General features: G+C 34.2%; 1 protein-coding gene across 1 annotated transcript; it reads right to left on the bottom strand.

Annotated features, from left to right (window-relative positions):
- Window positions 1-4682: 4682 nt before the first annotated feature.
- Window positions 4683-11267, bottom strand: LOC135847450 (uncharacterized). The gene is made up of 3 exons (XM_065366979.1): window positions 10069-11267; window positions 8296-9459; window positions 4683-4994 (listed from the first exon to the last, which is right to left on the bottom strand). Exons 1-3 carry the CDS (start codon window positions 10115-10117, stop codon window positions 4933-4935), a joined length of 1275 nt encoding a protein of 424 aa, XP_065223051.1. The 5' UTR covers window positions 10118-11267; the 3' UTR covers window positions 4683-4932.
- Between the last annotated feature and the right edge of the window lie 741 nt (window positions 11268-12008).

The following is a 12008-nucleotide window of genomic DNA, read 5'->3' as shown; positions in this document are numbered from 1 at the left end:
CGACTTGGGAGCATATTTTCAAAATCTTTTTGTATAGTTCGAAATCTTCACCAATCGAGATCACCTCGGAAGAGGGGCGAAAATAAAGCGTAAAAGGGGGGTTGGGTAGAGTCTCCTCTGCAAGGAAAATTTTAAATCATGGATATGTTTTTTGCTTTATGCCAAAGATTAATCGCAATTTTTTTTAAGTTTTCAATCACGCAGAGCAACGTTATTTTTTCCTCAAAAGTCAAATTTTATATTTAAAAGTCGAAAATTGAATTTCTTGATTTTTTCTAAGTCCAGTAAAATCTGGCAAAGTTTGTAAAGTCTCAAATAAAATTTGCCTTGACATTTGTAAAAAGTTCTTGAGTTGAGAATTTTTTCCAAGTTTTCAAAAATTTGACATTACACATATGTCTAAAATTTAACATGATTTTTTTTAAAAATCCGACTTACCTTATGTCAGAAAATCGATGAATTTTTTTCCCAAACTTTCCAAAAAGTCCATCGATTTTCTTCCAAGTTTTCACAATTTTGACATAATGTCATAAAATCAACCGATTTTTTTCGTTTTCCAAAGTCAGCGTTTCAAAAAACCAGCGTTACACAAATTTTGGAATGACCCCTGCCGTAAAAAACTTATCTAGATATGTCAATAAAGTTCGTCAATTTTCGCTTTCACTGCGTTCGCGAACGACAAATTTTTCATTTATTTCAAAAATAATTGCTGTAGAAAAAATCTGAACCAGTACAAAAAGATTTTGGCTTTTCAGCTCTCAATAATTTTGAATTTCAAGGCTAGATTTTACATAGAATAAAGTATCGAAAAGTACTTAGAGGTCATTATCACAGGTGCAGACTCCAGATCTAAAATGTCCATACATTAAACACACTTTTACCAGTTTCGCAAAAATAACAACACATACTACAAAAATATATAGCTACAATGGCCCTGTATACTTTAAATGAATTTGCGTATCGAAATACGTAGAAAGCGAAGAGATGCGGAGAGACGAAGACGAGCTCCTCGAGTAAAAAATTTCTGCAAGCATCATTAAAATAAACGACGAAATAATTTAAAAGCGACTCGTCATAACGAAAGCTTAGGCGTGCGAAATTGCTGCCTTGTACTAAAAGTTTCAACTTGGTAAGCTCGAAATATACGCTTAAAGCCTATTTGGCGCGCGGACTGTTACGGCAGTAAACATCTTATTAGAACTTGTTATACCGCAATTTAATAACATATTCGCAAAGTGATGAGCTTTAAAAGTTGAATATGTGTATCTCAAACTAAATGTACGTAATTTATTAAGAGCTCTTCTCGACGCAATGGTTACCAATTTATATTTTTAATACGAGCGTGAGCATAAGCAGACGCCTCTTCTTGCACATTTTCCTCCTCCACTTCGTCACTCCTCTTGCTCAATTTTTTCTCGTTTACTCTCTCGCGCGCGAGCTGCCGCCTGCGATGTCTTTCTTTCCATCGTATCTTCGTCGTCGTCGTCGTAGTCGTCGACTCAAATAAACCTACCTTGTTTACAATGTAAATAAGATTAAAGTTCAGCGAAGCAGTAAATGCAAAGTTACCAGATTTCGCGTGTAGGTTAACTTTGTCAGCTTGATTGAGTACAAAATGGCGGCAAGCGAGACATTTATCGCTTTTTTTTCGTATTTACGCGACCCCCTTATCTGCGACGACGTGGCGGTATAATTCGGTGTTGTAAAATCCGCCAACTCTGCTGCCCCCTTTTTTCTTATACGAGTACGAGTACGTATACGTACAGCAACCAATATAATACTTATATGTGTTTCGTATAGTTGTATTGCATTGTTATCAGTGAAACAGTGGCAAGAAAAATAGCTCCATTTAAAAATCCTGTTACTTTGGTGAAAACCTCGGCTATAGCTTTTTATTTACGTCGCAACTCCGTCGTCTTATACGTGCCCCCATTGTTGCTATCCACCGAGTGAGTCAAACATTCGGTACGAGTCTGCCTCTGGCAGAGTGTTGAGTTTCTTAACTAAACTAACGAGTAATTTTCAAATTTGGAAATATTTCGATCAATTATTTTTCTGGGCTTATTCGAAATTTATTTGTACCTAATGTACAGCTAACGTAAGTACAAGTACACTGACATTGTAGAATAGAACAGCAATGTCACGAGATTATACTGCCGGGGGGAGGGGGTTGAATTTGTATAAAATTATGAGTACTAATGTCAAAATTTTCAAAACGAATTTTCCATTTTATGATGAAATACTTACTGGTAATTTTTTAGTAACTTACCTACTGGTAATTTTTGGTAATTTTAGTACATTATTGGTAACTTTCGCTAAATTACTGGTAACTTTTGGTAAATTACTTGTAATTTTTGGTAAATTACTGGTAATCTTTGGTAAATTACTGGTAATTTTGAGTAAATTACTGCAGATAATCCTGAGTAAATTACTGGTAATTCTGAGTAAATTATTGGGAATTCTGAGTAAATTATAGGTGTGCTTTTTGGACGTTTCATTGGACAGAAAATACACAAATTTTTTTAACAATTTTGGCAAAAATTACGACCATTTGACTGTTTTATCAAAAAACTACTTCCTGAGACTTCGACGAAAAAACATCACTTTTTTTCGTCAACTTGCCAAAAATCAACACTCTGATTATTTCAATATGAAACAGGAATTTTTTGAAAATTTTTGCAAAAACTGGATTTTTTGAACAGAATCGAATGTCTACTTCTCCATTTTCGAATATTTTGAGAAAAACGCAAAAAATCTCCCTAGCATTTATCGTAACATGAAATACTGAGGTAAGTAATACATCTAATATTTTTGTACCAACATGACAATAGGGACCCACATGTTTGTTTTACCCTACGCGTTGCCATAAGAGTTCCTGAGCAGTTTCAAGTTTGGAGAAGTCAAGTTTTGTCTCGAACTGTACTACTGTACACTTTTTACACCGTTTTAGGGCACTTCATCAAAAATTTTTCTAGTAATATGGTGTTAAAAGTTGAAGAAAGCTTGGAAAGTTTGAGAGATTAAAATAATATTGCATTTTTAGACTATTCATTTGGAAATTGAAATAATTTTCCTTTTTTTTTAAAGTAAAAAAAATTAATTTTTATTAATAAAAATGAAAGGTGTTTTTTAGGGGAAGGGTCCCTCACTTGATGAATTTATTCAATTTCAAGGCATAACACTAGTCCTTTATTCAATTTGCACCAGGTTCGTTTTAAAACTTGACTTCTCCATTAAAAAAGTACACTTTTGATTCTAACCCCTAACTTTACACGCTGTTTTACCATACTTCCTTGCACAAAGTTCAAATTTTGACATTTTCATCGGATGAGGCACATGTTGTAGTATACCAAACCATGCTTAACTCATTTTCAAAAAAAAGTGGAGAAGTAGACTTTTGATTCTAGTGGTCTCAGTTTTGGCTATAATTAACCCCTTCTGACAACTTTACCAAAAATGGACACTTTTTGATGATTTCACCAAAAATTCACACTTTTTGACTAAAAAAAAATAGTCCCTTGTAAGCAAATTTGGCAAAAAATCAGGATTTTTGTTAGGCAATTTTGGAACAAAAAAAAGGACTTTTTAAACGCGAAATTCAATTTTTTTTGGATGTTTGGGGTAAGTAAAGAAGGGGGTACAAAAATTTATGGACCTTCAACATTCGAGAATTTGTGTGTCCCCAAAAAAGAAATGACTAAAAAACGCCTGCTTATTGATTTTTAAGTGAATCATTCGCGAACGAAATAATCAATTTTCAGTGAATCATTCACGAACGGTTTGATTCATTGTTGGTGAATCATTCGCGAACGAATTGCATAATTTTAGGTGTATTTTTCTTTTTAGTGTAGTGAATCATTCGCGAACGAATTGAATAATTTTTGATGACTCAATTGAACTAATTGATTGATTTTCAAGTGAATCATTCGCGAACGAAATGATCAATTTTCAGTGAATCATTCACGAACAAATTTATTCATTGTTGGTGAATCATTCGCGAACGAATTGCATAATAGTCCATATTCGAACGATATTGTCCATATCTTGAAAACGTAAACAATCGGTAAATTTAGAGCCGTTGTCGCTTCTTATCAGTAAATTTTGGGCCAAATATCCTGAAAAAAGTATTACTTTTCGCTTTTTTTCTCGCGAGTAGATAAATTTTAAATTAAAATACCGAAAAACTGAAGTATTTTCGACCGAGAATTCATTTCTGGTTAGTTTTTTTTAAATTTTATATGGAGAATTCTTTAAAAAGTGCCACTTTTACGTGATATTTGCCCCAAAATTGAAGAAAAAGGTACTGATAAGGACCAAATCCGCCATGTTGTGACGTCAGTCAAATATGGTCTATTTTAGGTGCATTTTTCCTTTTAGTGAATCATTTGCGATTTTTGGTGACTCAATTGAACTAATTGATCGATTTTCAAGTGAATCATTCGCGAACGAAATGTTAAATTTTCATTGAATCATTCACGAACGAATAGATTCATTTTTGGTGAATCATTCGCGAACGAATTGAATGATCTTTGGTGCATGATTCGGGAACGAGTTGAATAATTGTTGGTGAGAATCATTCGCGAATGAAATCGATTTTTAGTGAATCATTCGCGAACGAATTGAATGATTTTTGGTGAATTAATTGAACAAATTGATTGATTTCTGTTGGAATAAATAATTAATTCGAACAACAATCCGCACTTTATTTAAACGACGCAATTAACAAAAGAAATAAATAAATATAATTAAACAAAATCAAAGGAAATAAATTAACTGCTCTGCAGTATTTGCATCGTCTCGGACGTCTTAAACAGGAGTAAGCCTAAAAGGCAATATGGCAGTTTATGAAAAACCAAAATCAGTGTTGCCACGGATCCAGATCTTAATTCTGCTCAACACTCCCTTCTCTGGATCTTCATAATTTAATCTAAATTATACAACATATTCGCGACTATCGCGAGAATCACCGCTATCGGAATTAGTAGCATCTGTATCTGGAAAAATAATTACAACGATTAACAAGTTATGCTAACTTGTAAGTAAGTGACCTAACATACAACAAGTTCTTGAAATGCACTTCTTTCAACAATTTTATTCATCAGAATCATCGAATTCCACTGACTTCAAACATACATCCCTACATCTTCCAAAATTAACCTGATCAAGAGGTTTAGTCAAGAAATCTGCTGCTTGTCTTTTCGTACTAATCCACTTCAATTTGATTTTTCTTTCAGCTGTAGCATACTTCACATAGTGATAACTCACATCGATATGACGCAACTTTCCTGCCTTTCTAGAATGAGCTAAAGTAATAACTGCCTTGTTATCTTCGTATATAACTGGAATCTCTTCCTTAAATGGTGTAATTCTTTCGTACAATTCTTTTAACGCTACAGCTTCCTTACTACATTCTGCTAATGCAACATACTCAGCCTCAGCCGCTGACGTACTCAAACAATTCTGTTTCTTGCTCTTCCAAAATACTGTACTTCCCCAGAACTTGATAATATAACCGGTTGTAGATTTCCGATCATCTTTATCAGAAGCATAACTAGCATCCACATAACACTCGATTCTTCCTCCTTCAGGTTTGAATTCTAGACCAATTTCTATAGTTCCTTTCAAATAATTCAGCAAGTCTCTTGCTCCCTTCCAATCTTCATTCCTCGGATTATCTTGGTGTCTACTCAGATGATTCGTAGCGAGAGCAATATCTGGTCTCGTAGTCATTGCTAAATATAGCAAACTACCAACAATTTCACGAAACGAAAACTTCTTGTATCCAGCGATTTTCTTCTCAATTCCTCCCTTCTTCATCAAAGTCCTACTTGTGGATTCACAGGGAACAATAGGGATTGATGAAACCTTTTCTACACCAAAACTGAACTTCGTAACGATATTTGTGACTGATTCAGTCTGATGCAAGGTTACCGAGTTGTTCTTCTCTTCTCTAAATTGAATACCTAAAAACTTGTCTAACTCATTGATTTCTGTAATCTTCAAATTTTTCCTCAGAATTTTCTTAATTTGGGCAATCTTATTCTCATCAGTTCCGATTATAATAATATCATCTACATACAAGAGTAATATAACAAAACGTCCATTACGAATCCAATAATAAATGCAACTTTCTACAATATCTCTGACCATTTCACATAATTTCATAATTTCATCGAACTTTTCATTCCATTTCAGAGGACTAATCCTTAAACCATACAATGCTTTCAAAAGCTGAATCACTTTCGTCGCTTTCCACCGTAATTCTTCCTCAAATCCTACTGGAATCTCCATATAAATGGTTTCATCCAATTCACCGTTTAAAAATGCACGTTTCACGTCCATTTGATGTATTTTCAGATGATACTTTCTAGCTATGGCAATAATCAGTCTTACAACCGCAATAGGAGCCACTGGAGCATAAAGCTGAAACTTTTCATACTTCTTTCTTTGCATACATCCAATAGCCGCTAATCTTGCACGATAAGTTGGTTCATCTTTTCCTGGTTTTAACTTGAATACCCATTTACTACCTATGACGTTCATTCCTGGTTTTCTATCTACAAGTTTGATGGCATCACTTCCTTTAATAAAATCATACTCTTCTTTCATAGCCGCTCTCCACTTTCCAGCATCAGGACCAGACAGAGCTTCTTTCACATCTATTGTTGAGTGAAAATCAATAGTCATAGCTTCTCCATGCAACAATAAATTATCTGAACTTTCCTTGCTATCTGAAGTAGTTTTTAAAACATCAATATCTGTATCAAGATCAATAACCGTTTCTTCGATTTCAAACTCATCAAAATCATCTTCGTTTCCATCTGACTTTTCACTATCACTTTCCTCATTTTCAGACTTATCAGTACTACCTTTCAACCATCTTCCACCTGCTTCACTTTCTTTAATAACTTTCCAGCTATCTTCGGGTTTTGTCTTTCTAGCTACTTGATCTCCATACACTTTATCTTCAAAGCATTCAGCATGTTTCACAGGCTCTACTTTCAACGTTACTGGATCTAAGACACGATTCTAACTTCTTCTTCTTGGGATCTTTATTCACAGTATACACTAAACATCCGAATCTGACCAAATTTTCTAACGATACTTCTTTACTAAACATCTTCTCATACGGTAACTGAAATTTGATTGATCGGTGAGGTACTCTGTTATAAGTATACACAGCAACAGCTGCAGCATACTCCCAAAATGACGAAGGATACCCGGAGTCGAACAACAGTGCACGTATTTTGTCTTGCATCGTACGATTAAACCTTTCAGCAGTACCATTCAGTTGACTGGTATAGGGTGGACTTGGTTCAGGTGGGACCATACCTTCTGCTTTACATATGTCTTTCAAAGCTTTATTTATATACTCTGTACCATTGTCGCAGCGTAACTTACCGAATTTGTACTCATTACCAAAAATACACTTCATTTCAGCAATGTATGACTTAAACATTTCTGGTACGTCACTTTTATTATCTATTGTGAACACAGCGGCATACCTACTGTAATCATCAATAAATGATACAAACATACTTCGCCCATTTCCAAACGACGACGGAAATCCCATACAAACATCAGAATGAGTCAATTGCAGTGGTCTTGTTGCACGTTCTCGAGTTTTATTGCACGGTTGAGCAGCAAACTTGGCACAAATACATACATCACATTCTTCAACTTCGGTAGAAAATAACACAGACTCCAATTCTTTCTTTGAATCCGAGAGTTTATTCAGATAACCAGAACTTGTGTGACCAAGTCGGCGATGCCATAACATACTTTCAACCGGCGACTTATTTACTTTAACTTTCTTTGGACAAGGAGTTGATTTATCGTGATCAGACTTACGTTTCCGTTTCGCTACAAATACTGTACTCTTTTCCATTTTGTTATTAATATTCAACGTTAACGTCCAATTATTATCCACAAATGGAATTTTCAAAACAGACTGTCTATCAATTGCTCGCAAGATGTTTGCCTCTTCATCATTGAAAATAACAATATACCCCTTCTCAACAAATTTTCTTACAGACAATAAATTCACCGAAAAACTTTCATGCGCGTACACTTCTGTTAGAACAATTTTCTTCCCTTCCTCAGTTGTCAAATACAAATCCCCACATTTTGTCACCAACACACTACTTCCATTCTCACACTCAATTTCTTTCGGAACTCTCAACGTCCTCACATCGCGCAGCAGATCAGGACTACACAGAAAGTGCTCAGTCGCACCAGAATCGAGTAACATTTCAAGAGTTTTAAATGATTTAAAATTATAGTTACCAGACTCACCTCCTTTAGCCATATGAGCTCTTCCTCGCTTAAATTTGGAATTCTTCGGAGTGGACTTCCTTCCATGATCTTCTGAATTAGCAGTTCTCGGCGGTTTCTTCGGGTTATTATAAGGACAGCTACCGGCTTCGTGTCCAATTTCTCCACATACAAAACATTGGCGTAGCGTACATTCGAAAGCGCGGTGACCCGGCTTTTTACATCGATAGCATAGTTGATTGAACGGCTTCAACGGCTGGCGAACATTCTTATCATACTTGTCATACTTGTCATACTTTTCATTACGACTGTGACTGTAATCATTCTTTTCACTGCGACCGCGATCAGAGTTATCTTCGTCACGACGATTTCGACGATCGGTTTCGTTGTATGAATATGGTTTAAACTTTCTTTCGTTACGATTCTCTTTCTTCTTTACATCTTTACTCCTAGTCGAATCGGCGTTACCTTTTATCCTATTAAGAACATTCTCACGTTCTTTCTCGAACTCACGATACAACTTTTTCGCCTCTTTATAAGTAGCATTTTTCTTACGTCTGAAACTATCCCAGATCGACGATCGAGATTTGGGAGGTAACCCCATGACAAAGATATCGCGCGTCATTCTTTCAGAGATTTGCTCTCCCGAAGAATTGTAACGTTTTACAATTTTCTCAAACTTACTAATATTATCACTAACCGATTTCTCTTTATCTACCTGCCAGAAAGAAAGGTCAATCCACGCACTGATAGCCTCAGCATCCGTACTCGGTCTCCTGTATTCAGTCAACTCTTTCATTATCTCACGAGACGTAGTTAAGCCATCTACCAGCTTTAAATGATCTAAATCGAGACGAGCCGTGATGATAGACTTAGCCAGACTTGCTCTGGGTACTTTATCTTCCAACTTAACAAAAGGAATCGAAGACGCAACAACATCGTCAAAAATACAATCTAAAACATCAGCCGCCTCCGCTGCCGCTCGAATATGGGAGAGCCAGTCTTCGAAATCTACTTTGTTGGTTAAGCTGATGCTAGGAAAGTCAATTTTCCTCTGCTTCCAAACCCTTTGCTCCTCACCATCATTAACTACATTTCCATTCAAAGCTCTCAACTCGTTCTGAACTCTCTCCCTAGCGACTTCCAAGCAGTCTAACTGGAGCTGAAGCTGTTGAGCTCTGGAACCTGTATAAAACAAACACAAAAAAAATTCATTAAGCCCTAAGTCCTGACCTTTCATGCAAACGCGATTATCATCATGCATATTTGCTCATACAACCCAACAAAAGCATATTAAATCACAACAATTCATGCTTCACTGCAAATTAATTCAAATTATCATGCAAAACAAAACAATCATGCAACATATTGCAAAAAATAAACAATCAAAATAAAAGCATGTGCAAATTCAATTTACACATTCACCATCCAGTATATTACTTCTGTGTAAATCACCCTACTCAATCAATATGACGTCATCTGCTTCACTAAAATTGAGTCAATTATCAGGCACTCAATTAGCCTTATTTATCCGATATTTTCAGCTCATTGGAATCACATTCACATTCTAATTACATAATAAACCGCCTTCATTTGCGGAAATATACATTCGTTTCAATTTCTTGCACTCGCAAGTGCTCAATTTACACAACATTACTACATCACTAGAGATGGCAATCATAGTATAAAGAACTACAATTAAACCACCAACTAGTGTATTATTGCATGCGACGTCGCCTACGCTAAATCTACTAAACATGCAATTAATAAATTTATTAATTACTAATCACTTACCATCTTCATCTTCGTTAAGGTTAGCATTTCGATTTACTTCTTCTGCCATCTTGATCTTTCCAAATCGTTGTAATTATTTTTCCAGTGTTGGAATAAATAATTAATTCGAACAACAATCCGCACTTTATTTAAACGACGCAATTAACAAAAGAAATAAATAAATATAATTAAACAAAATCAAAGGAAATAAATTAACTGCTCTGCAGTATTTGCATCGTCTCGGACGTCTTAAACAGGAGTAAGCCTAAAAGGCAATATGGCAGTTTATGAAAAACCAAAATCAGTGTTGCCACGGATCCAGATCTTAATTCTGCTCAACAATTTCTAACTTCCGAGTGAATTATTTGTGAACGAAGTGTTAAATTTTCAGTTCATCATTCACGAACGAATTAAAAAAAGTGTTGGTGAATCATTGGAGATTTTTAACCGCTGAGTTGAACCCGATAACTACATATAAGTGGTCTTGGATTTTCACGACAATGACAGGGACAGGGCATCTAACGCAGGTGGTGAAAGTAGTGTAAAAGTAATGAATTTAGTCCAAAAGGTACAGTGAAAAAATGAAAAGTTTTTTATTGTGTTTTTTCATATTTTTGATTGAAATTAAATAATACTTTGCAAACAAAACTTTTTCCGGTTTCAATTTTTTAAAAATTTTCTGTGAAAAAATCTGACTTTGTTAATTTTTTTTATGTGTGGGAGATGGGAGGTCGAGTGGAGAGCTTTTTGAAAATTTGGTTGAAAAAAAGGTGTAGTGGAAAAAGTAGTGATTTTTTTCAACAAAAAAAATTCTGTTAGATACCACGATACATATTTGTAGATTGCCGCAGAATTTCAAATGTGAGTAGGTACTTTCATCTGGGACTGGGCCGGCCGTCAATGCAAGAGTACACATTGATACTTTTACTTACCTATTGTATTTTGAAGTTCAGAAGTCACTTCTTATGTAATTTTGGAGTGATTGTTTGAGCTTTCTCCAGTTTTGACATAATTTTAAAATTCGACATCGAATGCATGCGCTAAACTCACCGATTGGTGTTGAAAAGTCACTTTCTAAGCTTGGGATAGGTAGTTGGTTGAAGTTCTACAGCATTTCAAAATTTTAAAAACTAATAAAAATTCAAACAAAAGCAAACTAAAATAAAATACTTGAAACAAATGTATGTAATGAAAATTCAAGCAACAAATTTATCAAGATGGAAAAATTACTCGAGTATGACAATTTAAATTAAATAAAAAACTAAAATTGAAATGAAAATCAAATTAAATTTGAATAACAAATAATTAAGTGAGCAAATCCAAGTTGAATTCGAATGAAAGAAACTCAAATAAATTGAAATTAGGTATTAAATTAGAATAAAAACAAATCAAAGCTTAAATTAAACTGAACTTGAAAAACCTAGAAATGAATTTATACTGATAAATAAAGATGAAAACGAATTGTGCAAATTGAAATAAATATAAATATCTATTGATTGAAATGAAAAATGAATTAAAATTTAAATGCAATTAAAATAGGTAATCTAAATAAAAATGAGACGAAACTCGTCAGAATAAAAATAAATAAATTTAACGTTGAAGCGAGCTCAATTAAACTTTTGAAAAAGTTGAATCAATAAAAATTAATAAAATTAACGATCTAAATGAAAATAAAAATGAGGAATTGAATAGGTAAAATTAATTTTAAAATAATAATAAGTTCAATTAAAAATAAATTGAATTCAAATCAAAACAAACAGGTACCTTACACACTCGTATGTACAAATAAAAACTAACAGTAATTTTCTAAACAAAAATAGATATACCTATCCTATCATTACCACGAATGTCGCATGAAGAAAAGTTTACTTGATAACTGAATGTTTATTTAATGTTGACCAACTTACGTCATTTTCAAGTATGACTTTCAGTTCTCTGTAATTTCAGCTTTATGAAATTTC

This window comes from Planococcus citri, chromosome 5 (assembly GCF_950023065.1).
Source record: "Planococcus citri chromosome 5, ihPlaCitr1.1, whole genome shotgun sequence".
NCBI lineage: Eukaryota > Metazoa > Arthropoda > Insecta > Hemiptera > Pseudococcidae > Planococcus > Planococcus citri.
The sequence above is the reverse complement of the archived record's forward strand: the minus strand, read 5'-3'. Positions and strand labels throughout refer to the sequence as shown.